The 24,029-nt window shown below is 42.9% G+C and overlaps 3 protein-coding genes across 15 annotated transcripts in view; 2 read left to right on the top strand and 1 right to left on the bottom strand.

Annotated features, from left to right (window-relative positions):
* ACSM3 (acyl-CoA synthetase medium chain family member 3) overlaps positions 1–1,741 on the top strand; it is a gene marked incomplete at its 3' end in the record, with an annotated part of 25,384 nt that extends 23,643 nt beyond the window's left edge. Inside the window, exon 11 of the mRNA XM_080830447.1 lies at positions 1,655–1,741. Coding sequence (XP_080686573.1) covers positions 1,655–1,741 — 87 coding nt within the window. The remainder of the gene's footprint in view (positions 1–1,654) is intronic.
* Positions 1,742–2,496: 755 nt separating this feature from the next.
* LYRM1 (LYR motif containing 1) lies at positions 2,497–22,530 on the bottom strand. Of its 11 annotated transcripts, none has more exons than XM_080829991.1 (6): positions 21,825–21,842; positions 21,445–21,595; positions 8,684–8,843; positions 7,439–7,574; positions 4,667–4,759; positions 2,497–3,544 (listed from the first exon to the last, which is right to left on the bottom strand). In XM_080829991.1, exons 3-6 carry the CDS (start codon positions 8,716–8,718, stop codon positions 3,428–3,430), a joined length of 381 nt encoding a protein of 126 aa, XP_080686117.1. In that variant the 5' UTR covers positions 8,719–8,843; positions 21,445–21,595; positions 21,825–21,842; the 3' UTR covers positions 2,497–3,427. The 11 variants fall into 11 exon arrangements, with proteins under 11 accessions (XP_080686117.1, XP_080686119.1, XP_080686120.1 ...); XM_080829993.1 differs by having other exon boundaries at positions 21,493–21,595; XM_080829994.1 differs by lacking the exons at positions 21,445–21,595; positions 21,825–21,842 and adding an exon at positions 22,347–22,530.
* The window catches only part of DCUN1D3 (defective in cullin neddylation 1 domain containing 3), a 36,024-nt gene continuing 33,979 nt past the window's right edge, over positions 21,985–24,029 (top strand). Inside the window, exon 1 of one of the 3 annotated variants that reach the window (XM_080829986.1) lies at positions 21,985–22,082. The gene's annotated coding sequence lies outside the window, so the exon portion shown is untranslated. Of the gene's footprint in view, positions 22,156–24,029 lie in introns of all 3 variants that reach the window. The other 2 variants (XM_080829984.1, XM_080829985.1) reach the window with 2 other exon arrangements.

The following is a 24,029-nucleotide window of genomic DNA, read 5'->3' as shown; positions in this document are numbered from 1 at the left end:
AAAGAGGGTTCCCCGCCACCACCGCACCCCCCCCCCGCCCGCCCCCTGTGGGGGAAGGAGAATCAGAATGAATAGAGAGCTGAAACTGCCATTATCATTCCAAGTAAGATTGTAAGTCATGTGAGATGGAAAGATGGTCAGGATCCCAAATGCCTGAATCTTGGAATGGTTAGGTTAAGTCATATTGTAGGCTTTAAGGCAGTGAGGGGTTTGCTGAGAAAACAATTGAATTTTAATTATCTAACCCTGGCTTCAGCAACAAAAAACTGAGGGAAGCAGGGACTGGCTGTTTCATTCCTCAGGGGTCAAGGGACAGAATGTTTCTGTACGATGGATTAAATTTTTGTAATTTAAAAAATTTCTTCCACTTTGCAAAGAAAGAGTGCCCTAAATTTGAGGTCATTTTCTACTGGGGCCAATGTGGTAATTAATGTCTCCCCCTGGGAAAGAGCAGTATGTTCTTCAGAAATCCTGGTGAGTTAGAGGCTGGAGTCCTGGGGCAGAGATGGCCAGAAATCAGCTTAGTGAGAAGCTGCAGGTCCTGCCTATAAATAGTTCAGCAGATAACATCAGACGAACATTGTCACCAAGCTAGTCCTTGCTCTTTAAAAATCTAGCTGTTGGGTAAATAGTTTTCAGTCCTTGTTGGTGCTGGAAGAAAATTTCATTGAAAGAGGGGACATAGGGGAGATAGGTTCTGCCTTTAAAAGACCAAAGATGGAGATCTTATAGTCTTTGAGAGAAAATGGAGGGGTGGGGCGGGAGGGGGAGAGGGAACGCTATTATAAACATAATTTATATAGAAGTTTTGGTAGTAAATGGACAGTTGTGTTTCTGTGTATTAGGGTATACATTTTTGCAAAGGAGACTAGGCATATAAAATGAACATTTAGGTAAGGTTCCTGGCACACAGAAGGCTAGAAGGCTAGCTAGCAATTAGATGAACTTCCATTTTGAAAGAGGCTGGGGAAGGGTGGTTTCTGCAGATTCAGCAGCGTTAAAGACAAAAGTTACACTGTCAGAAATCACTTTGAGTTACTTAGAAAGGGACCAGGAAGGAGACAGGCAACCCATGTCTCACTTGGGTCTAGCAGAACCAGTTTTTCCTCCAATGCAAGAACAGATCACTGTTTCAATGGTTGACTGTCAGATGAAGTACTTGATTTCACAGGCCCTGTGTTGCATGAGAAAATGCTTAAACACTAGAACCACCTCTGAGCAGGGAGATGCCTCTTCCACAGTGAGACCAGATAGAAGGAAAGTGACTAACAGAATAGCAGATTGGGGGACACGTGGATTAAAGTGGGTTAAAGCCTCTGCCTTCAGCTCAGGTCATGATCCCAGAGTCCTGGGATCTAGCCCTGCATCATTGGCTCTCTGCTCAGCAGGGAGCCTGCTTCCCCCTCTCTCTGCCTGCCTCTCTGTCTGCTTGTGATCTCTGTCCATCAAATAAATAAAATCTTAAAAAAAAAAAAAAAAAGAATAGCAGATTGTATCTCCGAAGTCAAGTGAGGCTAGGGTTTGTGCTCCCTCAATGGCCAACACATCTGCAGGTACATTTAAATTTCTCTTGTCACTCTTCACCAAAGCCCTGTAGCTGCAATTGTGTCCAGTATGCATATGCTGTTGCTACAGTGATGTATTTGTTCTCTAGGTCATTGACGAACTCTGCAGTACTTACTCTCAGCATGAAAAGTGTATGCTTCTGCTCACAGGAGCAGGTTTGGGGATTGAAATATAACTTTTTTTTTTTTTTGAAGATTTAATATATTGGACAGAGAGAAGACAGTGAGAGAGGGAACACAAGCAGGGGGAGTGAGAGAGGGAGAAGCAGGCTTTCGGCTGAGCGGGGAGCCAGATGCGGGGCTCAATGCCTGGTTCGATGCAGGGCTTGATCTCAGGACCCTGGGATCATGGGATCATGACCTGAGCCGAAGGCAGACACTAAACAACGGAGCCACCCAGCTGCCCCATAACGTTTACTTTGAATGAGAGGATGTGTGTGACAAAGGAACCCTACATCTAGGTAGGGGCAGGAAGTTATCTGCTGCTTCTGAGGGTCACAAAGCCATTTTGGGAAAAAATAGAGAAAGAGCAAAACTGATACAGATTTGTGTTTATCGGTGATGCTCATCCTCTTTGGAGGTCAGAAGGAATGATGATGAGGTACACGTGACTTGCCATGGGACTCCACACATGCAGGGGTATAAATCCTTTGTATTTTGATTTCTCTTTGTGCCGTTTCTATTTAGACACAATTTGAAAGCCAGCTTGGCCCTTCTACTTTCTAATTCTGTTAAGATAAAATTCTTATAAAGAATGCAGTATGGTTTTCAAGTGAGCCTTTCAGATCCTAAGTGCATCCTAAGTGATCATAGGCTATAAGGTAAAGTAAACATACGCATTTATCTAACACAAATACTTTTGGGTAGGTATATGTTGGGGGCAGGGATGGGTCTCATGTAAACTTTCCATGAAAAAAATAATCCAGTGATGCACCTTTTTTAAAAAAGATTTATTTTAGAGAAAGCATGAACAGAGGGAGTGGGAAAAGGGAGAGAGAATCCTCAAGCAGATTCCCTGCTGAGCATGGAGACCAACACAGGCCTTGATCCCAAGAATTTGGGATCAGGACCTGAGCTGAAACCAGGAGGCAGAAGCTTATCTGACTCAGCCATCCAGGTGTCCCCAATGATGCACTTTTTTTTTTTTAAAGATTATATTTATTTATTTGACAGACAGAGATCACAAGTAGGCAGAAAGGCAGGCAGAGAGAGAGGAGGAAGCAGGCTCCCTGCCGAGCAGAGAGCCCGATGCGGGGCTCAATCCCAGGACCCTGGAATCATGACCTGAGCTAAAGGCAGAGGCTTTAACCCACTGAGCCACCCAGGTGCGCCCCCAATGATGCACTTTTTAAGGGGAATTTATCTGGACATTGGGAAGGTCAAAAGATAACAGAACATATACAAAGAAACCCATGTTCAAGCAAGCCGTTGTTTTTTAAGCGAAAACTTTGGGGGGAAAAGCCTAAAAATATTCTGAAGGTGGTGTACAGTTTTATTATAGTAGCTATGAGAACTTCCAGCAACTGGCCAGTTTCTTCATATCAGCGCCCATGGCTGGTGAATGGCATTTCCACGAAAAAGCTTTGTCATCCTTGTCCTCCTTCTATAGGCCTTAGTCTTGTTTCCAAATGAGCTTCAGTGAGGGTGTAACCTTTAGGGTTAGTGTCATCCATCTAGGCAATGAGACCCTGATGAACTGTAAGGATGTGTGAGTACAGATCATGGAGTGAATACCAATATTTTGGAGGTTTTTAAGAAGATACTTTAATTTTTGCCCCTAATCAAACAGAAGGGTTTTGTCATCTGGTTTACATTCAAGACCTAGTTGGCTCATCTTCCTGAGAAATAAATTTTCTTCAGGGTTAAGAAATCTCATCATGAGACTTGAGATATACTGGTTTGGAAAGTTTCCTCAGTTTTTCCTGGCTTCGAAGTCCCCGGCCTCGTAGTGGGGTAAGACCCATTGGAGGCAGATGAATCTGAATAAGGAGAATAAGAATAATGATAATATTAAGAATTATAATCATTACAGCAGCTTATATCCACTGAGGATTTACTAGGTACTATGCTCTTTGCTAAGCTCTAAATCTGCACTGACTCATGAATCCTTAAGATCCTTATACATTAATCCTTACAATAATCTCATAAGGAATTAGATAGTATCTATAGATGAGAAATGGAGGCTCAGAAGTTAAATAACTTGCTGAAGCTTATATATACATGAAGTGGTAGAATCGGGATTTGAACCCAGATCTGATTCCACAGCTTGTGCTCTTCTTTGTCATATCGCCTGCATGGAGGGAAAATGACCACATCACATGGTGAGATGAGAATCCAAAGAAGGCGAGAAAAACAGTTTGTGTACAAAGCTGTCCTGTGCATAGTGGGAAACTGGGACCCATCTAAATGCCTACTAAATGGCTGCTGGGTAAATTATGGCACATTCTTGTAACAGGATATAGCGACAACCACTTAAAAAGATGGGAGGCAGAGATGGCCAGAACAGATGAAGTAAAATAAACAAGCAGCAAACAGTACGCCCAGGATTCCATGTGCATTAAGAAAATGCATGTACACGAATATAGAAAAAAGACAAAGGATATATTGCCCAACTATTAGGTTGAGCCAGTAAAGTATAAAATTATTGTTTTTGTAGGTCAAGAGTAGAACACTGGCAATTTCATATGCCCCAACCTAACAGTTACAGTGGTAACTTCCACAGGGTGAGAATTTTGGACCATTTTCACTTCCCCCCTCATGTACTCCTCTTTACAAATGCTAACAACAAACCTGTCTTTCATTAAAAGAAAAAAATATTTCCATAAAAAAGATGAAAGTCAAAAAGAGAAAGCTATATAAATATAAGCTGGCTTTCCCTTCTAATGTGGGAAAGTTGTACGAGTAGGAGAAATCCGGCATTCACTGACATTTTAGTTTGTTGTGATGGGTTGGCGGCATGCAAGGATAGCTTACTTCCAACATGCCTCCCACAGAAGCTCTGGACTTCTCGGTAAACACGAGCCCTCTTGGTACACATTCTTGGAAATAACTGGGTTGGTGAGGATAAGTACCCACCACAACTAAGCTGAAGTCACACTTACTGGCCTTGGATAAGGAATCTGGTAATGCAGTCCAATTTCAATCCTGGCTGTGCATTCGTCTATGCACTGTTTAATCTGGTCTGTGTCTGTGAGCTATTAAAAGAGAAAAATGGGTGAGGCTCTTAGCATCTTTCTAAGGTTCCTCATGTACAGGGGTACATCTTCAACTTGCTCAGTTCGCCAGCCAGTAAATGAAATGTTGAGAATCTGAAAAATCAAAAGCAATTTAATATAATATTTACTGTGGAGTAAACATTTAAAAAGTTATTGCAAGAGGTAATACCAGCACACAGTAAAACATTATTCAAATAATACAGAAGGATATAATATCAAAACGAAGTCTCCCTTTTACCTTTGTCATAGTTCCCCTTCTCAAGGACAACAATTATTGGCAGTTTTTTGTTTGTCCTTCCAGGGATATTCTATGTAGATAAAAGCATATATGTACTTATTTAGTTTTTTCCCCTTACACAGATGATAGCTCACTTTGTTTTGAACCTTGCTTTTCCCCCCTAACAACGTGAAGCTCCTTATGATGTACACAGCTGCCCATTCTTTTTAATAGCTGCACAAAAATTCCAACATAAGGCTGTTGTTATAATTTAATCAATCTTTTCCTGATGGACATTTAGGTTATTTCCAGTCTTTTGCCATTATAAACAATTCTGTTATGGATCCCTCTAAAATTGTTTTTGGCTTACATGCAAATATATCTAAAAGATAAATTCCTCGAGAATGCTGGGTCAAAGGGTATTTGTTCATGCATTTTAAATTCTTACAGATATTCCCTCTAGATTCAAAGTAGACCCTCTAAGAGGTTGTACCAGTTTATATTCCCACCAACACTGAATGAGGATTCTTCACATCCTCCCCATGTTGATCAAACATTAATCCAATTGTGGCAGCAAGTGCTGTCTAGAAACCCCATAAGTAAGATATTGGAGAAAGAGCCACATCTTCTTTTGAACTGTAAACTGCCTTGCTCACTGGTAAGGGGAAGAAATGGCTTTTTAAATTCCCAAATAGTCAAATCGTGGTAGTCCAATTTCAAGTAAAGGAATTGTAAGTTCATTCTGAAAAAGAGAATGCCAGGTAGAAGGGCAGAAACTCTTTCATTCCAAGGATGGAAAATGGCCTGACACGTGGCTCTGCCAAGAGTTTGCAAGTGGGCCTCAAAGCAGAGCTGGGATTGCACCAGTCCCAGATGACACCCAGTGATGACCGTGCCAGCAAGGCTTGGAAATTCCAAGGCGTGCCTGTCTTATGGTACCTTCTGGAGCAGAGAAGAGTTCTAGGAACTACAATGCACAGAACTACAGCTGGGTCCCTTGGGGCAGAGGCTCAGCTCTCTGACCTCTGTGCTTCTCAGAATCTGTTGCTCTAATGTCCACATTGGGAACAGATTTCCATGTTCCTATTTGCCCATTAGGATTCAGAGCAATTCACGAGATACCTTTGGATTATTATTAAACTCTTACAGCAAGTTAAGTTCCCAGAAACTACTTATGTCTGCATAAGGGACTGGGGAGAAAGAAGCTCCTGATAAAGATATGTATGGTTATGGGGGCTGAGAGATCCTGGGACTCCAGCTGTCCTTCTGAACAAGTCGGGGTTAGGGTTCTCCAGATTCAGTCGTTCAGAGTCCGTCTCCATGATTCTGCTATATCCACACACCATGTATATTAATATTAAACTTTTTCTTTAAATGCACTGTCTCAAAAATAAATAAATAAATAAAGGTACTGCCTCCTAAGCGTAGTATTTGTAAAATTACCTGATATTCTATTTTCTTTCTAATACATGGCAAAACAAGTACATATCTTAAAATTAAAAACCCATATATCTCCTTCCCAGGCACGACAAAATAACGTCACTCATGTAGCATCACTGGGACATACACTTCCCTCTGGCTCACACCACACCGGGCCAGTTCAAGCAGAGGCAAAGGAAGGACTGATTACTGCGGTAACTCAAAACCCAAGGGTCTTGAGCAGTCCTCACATGAGTCAGCCTGAAAAGGTTTGCTGGGCCCATTCTGCTATGGTATCTCCAGCACTGGGCTAGACACAGAGGCCATGGTCCCTGCCTTCAACTCTCAAGGTTACTACCTGGGCAGAACAACTCTGATGCATGAAGCTCCAGAAAAGGCACAGTGGCATGTAATCAACAGGGTGACTACTGTAAACGGCCACAAAGGAATTCAAAACAGATTTCTGCTGGGGGCTGAGTGAAGGTAGAGAAGTTGAGGAAGACTTCCTAGAGAAGGTAAGTCAAGCCAAAGTATTTATAAATGCTCATGAATTTAGTAACAACCACAAGGCAGGTCCCACGGGATATACAAGAAAGTATAAGACACTGTGTGTTCGGGGAACCGACAATCTGGTTGAGGAGACCACAGCAACAGAAATGAAACAAGAAAAGAGGATGACCAACTCCTCAGGTGTAGGCACAGATTAGTGGTCTCCCAACATTTTGATTATCTACTCCTTTCAATAAAAAGTTTCTGAGCTCATGGCTCCCACTTAGGTACTTACATTGACTTATAAATATACTAATAAGTTCATTAAATGTACCCATAAACTCATTAAAAAAAACCAGAACAGACATTTTCAATACACTCTGGTGTGTGGCACAAAAAGTCGGAGAAGCTGGAGGTCAGAAAGTCAGAGACAAGCTTCATAAGCAGGTTGGTTTTATGAAGCAGGGAGGCCTCAGGGCTTCTGAGAAGGAGAAGGTACTGTAAGGTGGGTGGGTTTCTTTTGTAGTGCTTACCCCAATTGCAATTTTACACTGCTTGCCATCTAACTCTGAAACGTCTTTGAGGGATCCTGTCTTGGTTTCGCTCATTTTATATCCTCCAGGTCTAGTCCAGTGTTTGGCACGGGATGGGCACTCCAATACTTGCTGACTGAAAGAATGAGGAGCAAACAGTTGCAGAGTGGCCACAGGAGCTAGAGCAGAAATAGGCAAACTGGAAGGGGGAGGTGTCCTTGCGGAAGGAGGACTTCTGCTTTGGGTCATCATGCCTGTCGTGAGCTCCTTCAGGTGGCTGGTGAGAGGCTAAGGCTGGGTATTCGGATTTGGGAGCTGGAACCAGAAAGTGGCTGCATGATCCCTGGGCCTCAGCACAGAGGGCTGACCTTCAGGAGATCCTTACAGCTGGCCGGAGGGGGTATGGAGAAGACAGGGCCAAAAAGGAGAGAGAAATGGGGGTCAGAGAGGGAAAAGAGAGTAGATTGTCAGGAGATTTCATGAGGGGAACAGCGACAGCACTGACTGGGAGATCAATAAGGAGGAGGCAAGAAAAGTCAGAAGCTGAAAGTCTCTTTCCATGCTCAGTGCCAGGCAGTCTTTGTAAGGCGCTAACAGCTAATGCTTTATAGTTTGTTGGGATGGGTCAGATCAAGCCTCTTACAGATGGTCTTTGGCTCCCTGGTGTCTGGGTGGGCAGTTCCATTACAGTAGCTAATGGAGGCACTATCTTACCCAATTCTGTGGTCCCAAAGGGCAAACTCAGTCTGCTAGCCAAAGAGGCTCGAGTTCAAAGTGAAGTTATGAAGGGAACCCTGTGTCTTAATCCTATTCTCTTCCCTCTGAATGGGTTTATATTTGGAGGCCTTGAATAGTTTATGAACTAAAAAAAAAAAAAAAAAAAAAAAAGTTTAACTGCACACCTCCTGTGGGAGGGGGTGGTAAGAGGCACAGTGGGCAAGGAACCGCTCCTCCCCCGAACACCCTCACTGGCCTGGCTTGTGTCACCTGGCTCATGGGGTCTTCTGAGGACGCTGAGCCACTTATGGGCTGGACTGAGACCTGAAACAAATGGAGAGAGAAATCCCGGCTGGGCTCTGCTTCCCAGTCGTTGAGCAAGCTAGCAGGGCTGTGCCTCTGCCCTTCCAGCCCCATACACTGCCACTATGACCTGTACTGCTCAGTCCCTCAATTTTCAGATGAAAAAGAAAAAACATCCCAAGAAACTGCCCTCCTCCTTACAATCTCCAGTTGGGTCCTACTTACATTTTTGTTTTTCTGGAACAGTGTTCTGGCTTCATTTAATATGTACTGTTTTTCTTTAATGGTGTCTTCCATCTGCCCTGATGCCGCCTGCCATTTCCTCGCAAGCCTGAAAATTCTGCGGTAGAGGCCAAGAACTTCTTGTCGTGTTGCTGTTGTCATCCTCAGACCCACCAAAATAGAAGAGGGTAAATTTGCATGAAAATTCAATTTGACAGTAGGCAGCTAGGCAGATGTACCTTTTTTTAATCAAGCCCTTTAATTAGTCTAGAAATAATTGCTCTTTCTCAACAGATCTGTTTGGTAGCATTGCCAGAACGGTGCTGTAGGAATACCAGCGATCTCTCAGCTGTCCTTGTATATCATCCCTTGTATATACATGAAATACATGGCATATACAAATGCCATGACTGCCATGTGTACAAACATGGTAAACCAAAATTCAAATGTGCTATACCTTAAAGCAGTAAATTCTTTACCAGACTATGTTAGGTATGATGCTTTTTGTGTGTATTTTTGTAAAACTACAGTATTCACTAGAAGACCTGGAAAAGGCACATTTCAAAAAAGTAAATTTTCCAGTTAAGTAACTTGACTTTGATGCAGGGGTTGAAAACTCAAGCACCTCTAGGGCCTAATGAGGGAATCTGGTTGGGTGGGGACAGTGGCCAAATGGAGAGGATGTTAATTGGCTCAGTTGGTTGGGCATCTGAATCTTGATTCCGCTTGAGTCATGATCTAAGGGTTGTGGGTTCGAGCCCTGGGTCAGGCTCTGCGCTCAGTACGGAGTTTGCTTGGGATTCTTTCTCTCCCTCTCCCCCCACCCCCTAAAATAATAAATAAAATCTTAAAAAAAAAAAAAAAAGAAATGAGGGCCTAGGAATACCAGATTTCCTGATACTTTAACAATAGGTAGCAATTCAGATTTTTAGAATACGAAATCTCAAAAAAAAAAGACATTATTTCATTCTTTTTGAAAGTTTGAGTACCATGAAGCCCAAACAAAATGGGTCTACAGGCTCTATTCTATTCAGAGGCTGCCAGGTTGTAATCTCTCTTTTAGTTCATCGTAACCTTATTGAAAATCTCTCTCAAAATTGCTGGTCTGCTTCCTCGTTCACATAAGAACCATACAGTAAGTACAACTGAAAATCTTTCTGGTGACTGAAGAGCTTGTGGCCTGTTCGGGTTTTTACTCTGAAACATTAGTTTTAACTTCAGAAGACTTGGCTAAGTGAGTTCCGAACTAAGTATATCCCCCAACGCTAACTGCATTTTTAAAGAATAATTCCTGAAAAAAAAAATTAAATTTGTCAGCTTTATTTTTATTATGAAGTATTTCAGGTATGCAAAAAGATACAGAGAACAACTATATATTCACAGTGGCTCTTAAAGAATACATTACATGTATACTTGTATATACCCCTTCTAGTCAAATTTCCCTTCCCCTCTCCTAGAATGAACCACTATCCTGAGCTTGTTATTTATCTTCTCACACATAGCTTTACATTTAACATTATACAGTATTGCTTAGCAAGTTTACAACTCTTATACCATTGACCCTTGAACAAGATGGGACTTAGCAGCACTGACCTCCATGCAGTCAAAAATGTGTGATTGACTTGTGACTCCCCAAAAGCTTTACTGATAGCCTACTGTTGACATGAAGCCTTAGGAATACCTAAGCAGTCAATGAACACATATGTATGTATATGTATTATATGCTATATTCTTATAATGTAGTAACATAGAGAAAGGAAAATGTTATTAAGAAAATCATGAAGGGGCGCCTGGGTGGCTCAGTGGGTTAAAGCCTTTGCCTTCGGCTCGGGTCATGATTCCAGGGTCCTGGGATTGAGCCCCGCATCGGGAATCTCTGCTCAGCGGGGAGCCTGCTTCCTCCTCTCTCTCTGCCTGCTTCTCTGCCTACTTGTGATCTTTGTCTGTCAAATAAATAAATAAAATCTTTAAAAAAAAAAAAGAAAGAAAGAAAAGAAAATCATGAGGAAGAGGGGCACCTGGGTGGTTCAGTTGTTTAGTGTCTGCCTTCGGCTTAGGTTTCTGTGTCATGACCCTTGCATCAGGCTCTCCGCTCGGCGGGAAGCCTGCTTCTCCTCTCTGCTTGTGTTCCCTCTCTCGCTGTGTCTCTCTCTGTTAAATAAATAAGTAAATAAAATCTTAAAAAAAAAAAAAAGAAAAAAGAAAATCATGAGGAAGAGAAAATACATTTACAGTGCTGTTCTGTATTTATCAAAAGAAATCTGTTTATAGGTAGACCTGTGTAGTTCAAACCCATGTTGTTCAAGGGTCAACTCTCTCTCTAAGGTATTATGTTCTGCAACTTGCTTTTTTTTGCCCATGTTCATCTAGGTTGTTACATGTAGCTCTAGTTCATATATTCTCAACACTGTAATTTAGTCCACTGTTATGAAGATATCCCAGTATACTTGTCTTTTCTCCTCCTAATGTCCTAATATTGGACATTAGGTATTTCTACCCCTCCCTAACTTTTTACTCATGCAAAAACTTCAGCCTATGTTTTACAATTTACTTCTACAACTAGAAGAAGACAGAAAAAAAAAAAATTCCCACTACTAGAAGACCCTGATTAGTCAGATTTTAGAGAATGAATACTGTACTGCCTTTAACAAATGGGTAGGCTAGGAAGACAAGGACAGATTTGGTAAGTGAGTAGAAGGGCCAGGCACTGGGACACCTCATTATGAATAGTGGGCTTTCCTCAAATAGGCTCATCAGAATCAGGAAGTAAGCCCTTTGGAACAGGACCCATTTCCAACCCAAGGGGAGGGGTAACATGTGGAGATTGTATGCTTTAGGATGGTCCTGAGCTTATGAGAACTTAGGCAGCTGAATAATGCAGATGGAAGCTGGAAAGAGGTATATTTATCTGGACAGAAATTCTAAGTACCTGCAAGGAATTTACCTTACAAGAATTACTGTACGATTGCCCTTCCTGACCCTGGTGATCTTTCTTGAGCAACGCAGAATGAATCACGGCTTAACCATTTGCTGAAAAGCTTGAAAGCACTACTTCACCCAATTCAAAAGTTAAAAGTGAAAATTACAATCAATACCAATTCTGACGTCCATGATGCCTCCCAAAAAAATGTTTAGAAGAAATTTGTAAAAACCAAGAGAGAACATCATGCTTTGTGGCTAATCGTAATAAAAACCCAGGAGATGATGAGATGATGACTTTTCCTGGTTAAGGAAACAGGTTTCTGAGTTTCTGGTTCTCCCTAAAACTTCATGGTTTCATATGAAAATACGTGAGTCAGTTCCTGTGAGGAGCAGGGATTCTGTAACTTCTATTAATGATTGCTTCACTTCCCTGTCATTAACAGATGAAACCTCCCTGACTGCATGACACTTGAGCAAAGTGAAGGAGGTCGGGCATATTAAAGTAGCAGCAACTGTCTCCAAAGCCTGACTTTCATTGGTTTCCTTCAACGACTCCAAAGAACCACAGCTTCAAACTGTAACTGATCATACACCATAATCAGATATACAAGCCCTGCAATTAGAGTACTCAAGGTAATGAGTAGTACTAACAATTGGTACTTAATAGGACTATTTTCAAAACACTTTAATTAATGTTTTAAGTGTTCTGAAAACTAATCCTGAAAGGGAGATAAGTGAAGTCTCCTTCTCCAACATCAGGTGACCCAGAAAACCCAAGTCCCAAAGATGTCCAGAGACAAGGGTCTATAGCTGTCTTCCCCATTGTGTACTATTAGCAAGCCTAGCTTAATAATTCTTCAAGTCTTCAGAGAAAAGACAAGAAAAATGCCTCTTCTGTTATTTTCTTATTGGATTTCTTTCAGGTCTTTGAGGGAATCATGTTCTTCTTACTTTACAGGTGTATAACCATGTTGTTCCCCCCTTCTAGAAGGCTCTCTCCTGACCTCCTCCTCCCTTTTACCTGACCAATCCCTACTCATCCTTCAGTTCCCCAAACATGGATGTCTCAGAAAACCCTCCCTTCTCCCCTCACCACATGCATTGGATCAGGTCTCTGTTGAACCTTCCTGTGGATCCTTGAATTTCTTCTTTGTAGCACTAATCATTCAAGTAATAATGGTTTGTTAGTGTCTGTCTTCCCCCTATTGATCCTCATGTTTATGGGGACAGTAACCATGTCCATCCTATTTACTGCTCAATTCTGAGTACCTAGCCAGGCGTATAATTGGTATTCAACAAACATTCGCTGAATAAATGAAAATATCTCATGATACAGAAAGCTTGGGATTCTAGAAACAAAACTGACCATATAAAAAATTTTTCTTTAAGCTTTTTTTCCTTTGGTTTATATTTTTGTCTTTGTTCCTAGGAACCAAACTGTTCAGAGAAAGTGCCTTTTCCCTGAGTTTTCCTTCCAATAGATTTAATGGCTTGAAATCAACATTTATTCTTTTGAAACTATCAATGATCTCTCACTACTGGCGCAAAGCTGAGGCAGCCCCTTTTTTTCACCAGTCTCAAGGGCTGATCTGATGCAATGAGGTCTGCTGGGATTTTCCCACAGGCAACATGAAGAATATCAAACTGTCTAGAGGACCACTTTTTTTTTTTAAGATTTTATTTTTAAGTAAACTCTATACCCAACGTGGGGTTTGAACTCACAACCCCTACATCGAAAGTCACATGCCTCACTAACTGAGCCACCCAGGCACCCCTAGAGGACCACAACTGACCCACAGTCTCAAGTGGCCATTCGTCGATTCCTTTTTTTTTTTTTTTTTTTTAAGATTTCATTTATTCATTTGAGTTAAAAAGAGAGAGAGAGAGAGAGAACAAGCAGGAGAAGGGACAGGGGGAGAAAGACAAGCAGGATCTCTGCTGAATGGGGAGAATGATACTGGGCTCGATCCCACCACCCTAAGATCATGACCTAAGCCCAAGTCAGAGAGTTAACCAACTGAGTCACCTAGGTGCCCCACGAAGTCAACTATTAAAGAATTCTTAAAGTCTTGTAACTTTTATTCTGAGATTAACATTTCATCAAACTGTTTCATTTTACTTTCTTAACAGCAAAACCCCAGAATGAGGAAAGGTAAGAGATATGCAGTGTCCCTGGGAGGAAATGGGACTGAAAACTGGTCTTTTCTTAAAATCACCCCCTATATAAACACAGTACCAAGATAAAATTCACTACCAAGCATCTGCCAACTGCAGCCTGTGCCACTAAGCAAAGACTGACAAATGTTGCTGCTAGCATGTTTTTGGCTTTTGGTCACAGTTATGAGATGTTACCCCTACAGCAGGTGTCCCAAAGATTGGTTAGGAAGGTGATTTTTTTTGTTTGGATGTACAAATATCTTCCTACAGTAATTCTTTTAATGTATTCTATAGTCCATCAAACCTATAATTTAAAGTGATCTTGATAGAGCAATATAGAGCTTCCTTTAAATAAATGTATTACAAAAGTTTTTAAAGCTGGTTTAAAATATGAGTAATTAATACCACAAGTTGAGATACAGAGGCTGAAAAACAGAAGTTTCAAAGCTATTGCTCTAAGGCACCTGGCTGCCCTGCCTTGGTGTTTATTCTGGCTGAGCCATCCCAGTAAAACGCCTATTTTCTGCTAGCCACCCTACTGCGCTTAGTAGACACCTATTGGCTCTCAAGCTTTTCTGGGAGAACCTTTTTCTCTGCTATTATCACATCCAACCATTACTATTTTGCAATTTCATTGTGTCTTCTTCTCCAGTCTCTAAATTCCTGGAGGGCTTGACCTGTTTTGCTCATTAGAATAGTGATAATAATACTACATTTTGCTTTGTACTTACTCTGTGCCAAGAGGCTTTGCTAGGTGCTTTACATATGTTAACTCCTGAAATCATCACATTTCTTTAAGGTAGATAACTACCATTATCTCCTTTATAAAGGAGGAACCTGATGCAGCGAGGTAAGTAACTACTCCAGGGTCACATCAGCTGTTAATAGTGGGGCCAGGGGGCGCCTGGAGGGCTCAGCCCTTCTTCCTCCCAGGCAACTACCCTTCCTTGATAATTATGTTGCACATCAGCTCCTTTGAAGGAAGCTGTGCACTTGGCGGGACTGCACTGCTCTTTGGTTCCCTGACACTCCACAGGGAGCTAACGTCATAGAAGAGGCACCAGGGCTCATTACAGTGCTCCCACTCCGCAGGCCTGACTGGTCCCTCCCAAGCATCCATCCATCAGTACCCACTGGGACTAGGCACAGGAGATTCTAGGGATAAACAATCTTATAATCAAGCAGCTATGGTCCCTTCCCTCCTGAAGCTTACGTTCTAGTGGCAGAGAAGACAAGATACAAGAAAAAGACAATTTCTGGTGGTGATGTTTGCCCTCTAGGAATGAAACAGTAATATGATGAACAAATGAACAGGGGCAGGGTTATTTTATTTGGGGTAGTTAGTGGCATTTGAGTCCTGAATAACATGAAGGAGCCTATTAAAGGAAAGGGTTGAGGGAAAGGTGCTTCGGCAAGATTTGTGGGAACCAACAAAGACTATGAGATGGTAAACATCAGTGTAGCCAGAACCTGTCTGGGAGGTGAGGCCACAGGTGAGCAGAATCCAGCACAGGTGGGGAGGGTAAGTCCTGGAAAAGAATTTGGTTTGTAGTGTAAAAACAAAAGGAAGACATTGGCAGATTTTAAGCAAGCTGGAGTACTATGGTCTAATTTACATCTTTTAAAATGTGCTGGATTTCAAATTGTATCTTGCATATGGTGAAAAAAAGTCTTGCCTAATGCCATCTAATTGACAGGAGAATTGGGATTAAGAGCCAATAAATCTACATGATTATTTCCCTGACCAAGAGCTTTCCCATTTTTATTTTGGAGTAATGGGGAAATAATCAATCTAAAACAAAACAAAACAAAACACACCACCCACTCACCCTTCTACTCTATGGTAAGTGGAAATAGTGAAAGGTCTGGGTAGGCTCCAAGAACCCACTCTACAGTGCACATGTAGGCATGTGGCATGTCCAAATTTAGTGTTATAGGAGGCTTGTGCGAAGATATGCTAGTATTAGGGGATTTACCCACTTCACCCTTTTCCCCACCTTTGGAAAGACCATCACAGCATGAACACTGAGGAGTTGAAGAGCAGAGATGAAAATTCCTTCTCCAGATGAAATTTATAGAAGTATGACTCTGGTCTCAGGAATGTCAAAATTCCCAGTGTTGGACTCTCATGAGGCTTTGCCTTCTACTTAAGAAAAAGTGTTACAGTATAAACAAGGGACAGAAAAGGCAATGGGAATTAACTGCCTTTCAAGCCGCAGGTTGAAGGAAAGACTCCTTCCATTCTTTCAGTATCCGCTCCAAGGTGGAATTTTTCTTTTTCTCATAATGAATGAAACATAGTTAAATTTCTCTCCCAACTACTTTATGATTGGCTGGGTGGGTGGGGGTGGTAGAGAGAGTGAAACACCTGAATGCAACCACTGTCTTAGGTGTTCACTGGGCACCCATGCTGGCCTGTCCCTCTCCCTGCTGCCCCATCTCCTTAGATCTGACACCCCTTGTCTTTGTCAAATGAAGGTCCAAATTCACAGAACTGAAATATTCTTTCTTTGCCTAGCTGCTGATTCTTATCCTTGAACTTCCCCTAGTTTTTGCAGGGTGCCTCCTTCATGCTGAAATGGGCAGACACCTCCAGCACACTTGTGTCATCCCGCTCATCCTATTCTATCCTAAATTTCTTCTTGGCTTACCTTTCTTCCTCCACTGTGTGTGTTTTGGGGAAGGATAAATTAGAAGGTTAGGACTGTGCCTCATTCATCACACTCACAGGCCTGGTACAAAGTTGGAGCTTGAAATATACTTATTAGAAGAATAAATTTACACACACAGAATAGTCACCAGTAACACTCATTATCATACGTGGTGGTAATTTGGACCACTATTTAAAAAAGCGAAGTAACCCACACAAAGATGTTTTCAAGAGTGGTGCTGTCGGGGCGCCTGGGTGGCTCAGTGGGTTAAAGCCTCTGCCTTCAGCTCAGGTCATGATCCCAGGGTCCTGGGATTGAGCCCCGCATCAGGCTCTCTGCTCAGCAGGGGGCCTGCTTCCCCCTCTCTCTCTGCCTGCCTCTCTGCTTACTTGTGATCTCTGTCAAATAAATAAATAAATAAAATCTTTAAAAAGAAAAAAAAAGAGTGGTGCTATGGGGGTCAGGATAAGGAACTTAAGACTGTTATTTGGGGAGGAGGCCTTCTCAGTTCCATAGAAGGGAGTATAAGATACACAGTTAAATTCTTTAAAAGCTAGTAATGGTTGGTGCACTGGACTGAAATGATTTACAGTGTTTCCATGAAGCTTAGAACCAAACATATAGAAAAATGTGGTTCTGACACATTTTTTTCTTGGAAAAAAAATTCTTCTGGGGAATAGATCCATTGCACCCAAATGATCACCCAAACCTACAAAATTGTAATTTAAAGCTTCTGAAATTTGGAAAACCTCTAGGGAACTGAAATGCTCTCATAATGGCAAACCAGCTTTTCTTGCCCCGGAAAGCAGAGTAGAGAATGACTGTCTTGGTTTTAGGCATTCAGAGTTTTTCCACATCTGCAAGGAACAGAAGAAACGATGCAACTAATGAGCAAATGGGTTCTGGAATGTTCAAACCTGGGTTTGAATTCTGACTACATTGGTCAAGTCTTCCTGAGCCTCGGTTTCTTAAAAAATGAAAAAGGGTAACAACAGAACCCTCTTCCAAGAGTGGTGATCAGGATTATTCATGAGATAATCCATGTAATCATTTAGCATTGGGAGCTAACAAAGGCAAGTGTTACCTGAATAGGAGGAAATAAAGAAGAAACCGTAAGGCCTCTTTTATCCACGCTAAGCTTTGTCTGCAGAGGAGGGCAAAGAAGCATGAGGCCTGTTGGCGAATTTATTGCTTTGTGATAGTAATGGATTTTCCTAAAGCTGTTTCCCTCTGATCATTAATAATCCCTGTACAGTAAAGGGCTATTGTTCTTCAGTATGAGTAAATAACCCTGTCAGAGGCACCGCTTATCTTCAGACCACAGCACGTACTTCTTACTGGAAATATAATGCAGGTGCCAACATCGAAAGCATGCCCAGACTTCCCTTCCTATTTTTTTTCCTTTATCTCTTACTCCTTGCTTATCCTTTTGTGTGTTTTTCTCCTACATCTGTTATATATCCTACTTTCTGGTGTACACCCATACCCTATACAGTACCATCCTTACCCAAATCGAATAACCTTCAACATAATCTGTGTTCCACACATCTCTCCCCTGTATCCTCTCTCCTCTTCATTAATAGACAGACAGACCAGTCACAGACACACCCAATGGACTTGTTTCCTGTCCTGGGCTCAGTTTTTGGTTACTAGAATCCAAAAAGGGAAGTGTAAAGCCACACATTGTTTTGCAAATCTCAGGATATGCTTGTGTGGTGTACTTAATCATACCACAGCTATTCTCTGAAACAGCATCTTTCTACACAGAAAGTGACAATATGGCATGTCAGAGATAGGAGGCAGGGAGAAGGTGGATCGTGGTTTCATTTTACTTAAAGGAAAGGAAAGTAGGTTAGGTCCTGTAATATGGGAAATCTCCAGAACACAAGGAAAAACCAAAAATACTGATGTCTGAAAGACTTCTAAATTATCCCAAACAAGATCACAGGAGGCAAGTATGCTCATTCTAAATATACCAGCATAGGAGCACATGTAAGATTATACTTGTAAGGGGAACTCCAAAAGGCTTTTGTAACCAAGAGAGATAAGCTCTTTTTCCCCTCAGAGACAGAAATTCTAAATGGAAACCAAGTTTTGGACCCCCAATTCAAAAGAAATGCAGGTATTTCCTTATCAGCATATTTTAAGAGACAAAGACAAAGGAAGGGTCAGTCAGAGGTAGTGAGAACCAGTTACCAGAAGTAGGAGGAGGTGTTAGACATGTGTGTGGGTGTGTGTGTGCTGGAAATAGATGAAAACTAGGTCAATGCTAAAAATCAACCCCAGTCATTCATTCATAACTACCCAGGATTTCACCCCTTCATAGGAACTGGGGAAGTCCAGAACAAGAAACACTTAGGTTTAAATTAACATATAAATCCCTCCTTTGTGATAATTTCCTAGGGAAATGGATTAGGAAACTGACCAACGAGTTTGGTTAGAACATTAGATACAGCTGGAGCTTTCTAGCATCTGACCCTTGATCCAACCATCTGATGAATAACCTCACCTTGCTTGAGTGGGGGTCCCTGCCCTCGGAAGAGTTTCTAAGTACCCTCTAACTACCAGATAAGCAACTTTTCCATCTGCAGAGGCAACAGAGCTCCTTACTAGATAAAATTCCTTGAGAGTAGGAACAATGACTGCCCATCCTTACATATGTGCAACACCTGGCACCTGGAGTACCCTGAAGCTCCTCCAGTCTAGCACTGGCCAACAGAATGTATTTCAACGATGGAAATATTCTATAACTGCGCTGTTCAACAGGGTAGCTAGCCACTGGCCACATGTGGCTACTAAGCACTTGAAATATGGTTACTGCAACTGAGGAAGGAACTGGCATTTAAAATTTTATTTAAATAGCTACATGTAAAAAAACAAATAAATAGCTACATGTAGCTAATGGCTCTTTAGGAACAGCACATCCCTATGCCAAGCATTGCCCATCAGATGCCCACGGGTCAGGCAGATAGTTGAAGAGGAGGAAGGTAATAAAGAGGGTGAAGTGGAGAAGCTTACTGGCTCTAGCTGACTATTGCAGTGTAGAAACCTCAGGCTAGTGTTGCCAGATTGTCTCATTTTTCAAATGAAGCTGAAAATTTGAATTTTGATGTCCAATTTTTAAATGTTGGTAAGTAAATTTTAAAAAGAATTTAAATTTAAATCATTTTGTGGGATGAATAATATGTTTGCATGCAATATCTCTAATCTCTAATGTAGGCCAACCCCTCCAGCTCAAAGAAAAAGACCTTATCCAATATCACTGCTGGTCAGTAGCAGATACAAGACTGAAACCCAGGCCTTCTGAAACTTCTTCTGATCTCTTTTCTAGATTTTATGAGATTAACCATATCTGCATTGTAGTTGGCAGTGGCAGCAGCAGTGGGACAAAAGCCCCTTTGTCAGAACTGTTGAAGTCCATAGCTAGTATCTTATGAATAGTGTCCCTACCTATAACCATATAGTTGGCCCTATGGGCAAAACTCTGTTATTAGGAGCCAGCAGGACACAAAGAAGAACTAGCCCATGGGGAGTCAGATATACGAACAATTAACAAGCAAAGTCAGGCTTGCTGTAATGGACACAAATCACCTGCCCATAAATCCAAAAGCACTGACAGCTGGAGTGGAAGGGAAGGAAGGGATCTGAGCCAGGGCTAAGAGGATGAGCAGAAGCTGGCTACTGGGTGGATGAGTCTCGCTGATTATGAGAGTGAGTCTCATTATTGTGGGATATTAAGGGAGCCTTCTTTTATCTCTGAGGCCTTATCTGTGTCAGGGGTCTCTGCTGGCTTCTCTTCTCTGGGTAGCCTTTAAAACCCCTCTATTTATTTTCTCTAGGGCTTTCCCCCCTGACTTGTATATCTAACTTCTCGACAAATTCACCTGGAGGGTTAATAGATTTAGCAAATCTAGTATGTTTCAAAGAGAATGTAGGATATTCCCTCCCAAACTGTTTTCCCTTAGGAGTCATCCTTGGTTCCTCCTCTTCCCATACACTTCACATCCAATCCGGCAGCAAGTCTTGCAAGCAATACTTTAAATGCATTATGAATTTAATTATTTGCATTTCCACTGCCACTACCCATCTCTCCCTTGGCCTACAGGTTTGCCAATGGCTACCCTTCTCTATCTAGCAGGCAAGGGATTTTTAAAAAATGTAAATCAGGTGACTCCCCTTCTCAAAACCCTCAGGTAATGTAACAGCCAAACCCTTACCTTGGGCTAAAATGCTATGCTTGACCAGGCCCTGCCATTTCTCCATCACAGACCACTCTGGCCCTTGTTCTTTCAGTTCCAGCCACCGGCCTTTCCCACCGTTTCCTTCCTCAGAACCCTTCCCGTTGGTTCTTTTCTCCACCTAGAAAGTCCATTCCCTAGCTTTTCCCTTTTCTCGCATCTCTATGAAAACTGGCCTTGTCTGAAAAGCCTCACCCGAGTTACTGACCCTCCCTCCATCTTCTACCCCTTCACCCAGTATTACGGTTTTCGGGGGCATGTGGCACCTGCTGATATCTCACTTTGCTGAAATCATATCCTTACTGATTTACATTTTAATTTTCTTCTGGACGCGAATAAAAAGACACGGAGCAAAGCCTCCGTCTTGTTCTTGTTTGTGGACAGAGGAAGTAAGAAGCAGGTTCACACTATCCTAGAAAGTCTCTGTATCCTCTACCGGGCCCCGTTTGAGTCAACTTTCCTCGGCCTGACGCCTCTCGCTCCCAGAACTGCCCTTACTAACCTCCCATTTATATTCAGGGATCCAAAGGACTCAGAAAAGTCTCAGATGGACCCAACCGGCATCTCAGCATCGCCACAACAGGCCTCCGCTTCCTGGCCCTCAGGCCGCTTTCCCTCGGCAGGTTCCCGAGGCCAGTGGCGATGATACCGAGCCGCCCTCGCGAGGCTGGGGTCACACAAGCACGTCGCCTAGCAACGTCGCACCCCCGCCCCCACCCCATCCCTGCCCTGGGGAGCCAACCCCTTCCCCCAGTCTCCCGCGCCAGGAGTCAGCGCCTCCATCCCCTACACTCACTCTGCGTCAGTCCCGCCTTCCCCCACCCACGGAAGGGCCGCAGCCTACCGCGGGCCAGGAGGAGGCGGTGCCGGGAGCTTAGCTGAGCGGCGACCGACGATGGTCGGGCAGGTCCGGTAGGCCAGGCCGGACTAAACCACCGGGAGGATCTCTGTGGGAGCATTAGTTTCAGGTCAGAGGTAGTCTCGAGTTTCTCTGAAACTGTATACTCTAACCCACCTTCCGCCGTATACGCAACAATATAGCCAGCTTCATCCTCTCCCTAGTTTCCCTTTACCCCTTTCGTTATCCTTCCCCCCTACTCCAGCCAAAAAAAAAAAAAATGGTCCAGTCCAGCTCCTCCTAGCCCTCCCTCAGCGTCCCTAGGTCTTTGCCCTTACTTGGCGACGGCTTCGTACGTCTTTGCGTACGTCGTGACGCAATCTTCCACCCGTTCCTCCCCGCCCCTCTTCTATTCTCCCTCCTGGAGCGGGCGGCCTGCGGGGTTACCGGAAGTGATGATGCAGGAGGCGATGGAGGGGGCGTGGCTTGGGGGCGGCCGCCGCCGGTGGGCCGCAGATGAAGAGGAGGCGGCGGCAGTGGTGGAAGAAGAGGCGGCGGCGGCGCGGGTAGGGAGCCTGGAAACGCGAGCGGGGATGGTAGGTGGTTTGGACCCGCCGGGCCGCCGTCGTTTCCAGAAAGGGTTTGACTGGAGGAACCTCTGGAGCAGCTGTGAGTTTGGGGGGGGTTGAGGAAAAGCGGGGAGCATTGAGAGATGAAGGGGCGGGGGTTGGGTACCTTCGAGAAAGGGGGGTGGAAGGGGAGGAGTGGAAATCAGCTCCTTGTCTGGACTGGTGCCTTTGGAAGAAGAGGCTGTGAGGGGAGCCTGTGGCGTGTCAGCCTCAGGGCTCAAGAAAACTTACCTACTGTCCCTGCCTCCTTACCGCCAGCACCCCTCACCCCAGGCCTGGGGATCTAGGGACTGGAGCTGCCCTGGCGAGGGTCGCAGGCTCTGGTCCTCTGGCCCGGGTAAGCGCTGTGAGGTAGGAGTCCAAGCGGGAGGTGGTGGGTGAATCTCCAGCGCCTTCCTCCCTCATTTTCCTCCCCACCCCCATCTTTCTCTTTAATCATTAACAGCCTTGGAATTAAGGGGCTCAAACCTGAAGGCCTTTTCTATGCACCTTTGCTATAAACGATAACCATCTGTGCCTGAGGTAATGGGGCTGGAAGCTTTGCCTGTATCCTGTATAGGAAGTGGGACGGGGTGACAAATGTATTTTTTTTTCCATTCTCCTTCACCCCTTACCTTCCCCCATATACACCCCTCGTTTCCACCTCAGTTCTCCATGGCTAGGTGGTAATCATGGTATTTTTTGTTTTTGTTTTTCCTTTATGGCACTTGGTACCTTGGTTACCTCTTTTGAATTTGGTGTTCAGCCTCTTTCCCAGATCTTACTGCAAGCTTTGTAATACTTCAGTTACAGGCTGTGTCACATTGGGAGTACCTCTCAATGCTTGGTAGCTCCAAATTAAGATGAGCATTTTCTCCTATGAATACTGGAATTCCAAAGCCCTTGCAGGGATTCCTAAATGGCATCATAGCCCAGGAATCAAAGTCTCTTGTTCTAAATACTTTATGTGTGAGGAATTTACATGTTGTCAACTCTTTCCAAAATGATTTGATGTTAGGCTAATTCTGGATTTCTGTGTTTCTCTCCACCCACACTTCATGATGCACTTCAGAGAACAGAAAACCCCATATTACTTTTTTGTTTCTGCAATTGGACAATAGCTCTTTTATCTCTTTCTCTATTTGTGTGTGGGGCACACAAGTCTTCAGTGACACATTTGGCTTGTGCTGATTTCTGTCTATTTAGCTGATTGTTTGTGTATAGATGGACTTAAATGAGAAAATGTGATCTGTTTTGTTTTAAAAAAGAGTATAAACCAATAACGGAAAAATTATTTGAAGAAAGCAGAGAATGATTAGAAAGATCTCTTTACTGATATTCTGTTGGTTTAAAAAAAATCAAGTAGTGCTCTTTTAGCTTGTTGTAGGAATTTTAGAGTGAAATGTAATGATTCCTATTTTGGTATTGATGTTTTCTTTGGAAGTCATCTGTTGAATGTGGAACTGTGTTTTCTGAAGAACTTTAAGAGACAGTGCCTGAATTTTAGGGATCCTTTGATTAGAGCGTGTCCATAAATCCTGGCCCTCTATAACTGAGTTTATGTGTGTTGCTAGAAGAATTATAATGGATCCCATCCTACTCAGCAGGGCTTTCAGGCCTGATAAAACAATATTTAATGATTTGATTGTGCAAGTAACAGCATGTTTAGATGTTTCACAGAACTGTAACAAAAGAGAAGAATGACTACTGCTCTCACCTTAATTGATTTGGAATCATTGAATAAAAAGTCCAAAATTCATTCATGCAACAAGCATCATTGACCAACTAATAAGTGCTAGCCATTATTTTGGGCTCTGGGTGGACGAAGTTGCATGCAAGCATAAGATCTGAGGTCTCATAGAGCTTACACCAGAGTATGTGGGGACAGAAGAAATAAGCATATAAATCAGATTTTGGTAAATGCTGAAGAAAGAG

This window comes from Martes martes, assembly GCF_963455335.1.
Source record: "Martes martes genome assembly, chromosome: 18".
NCBI classification, from domain to species: Eukaryota; Metazoa; Chordata; class Mammalia; order Carnivora; family Mustelidae; genus Martes; species Martes martes.
Note: the sequence above shows the minus strand (reverse complement) of the source record. Positions and strands in the feature narration are given on the sequence as shown.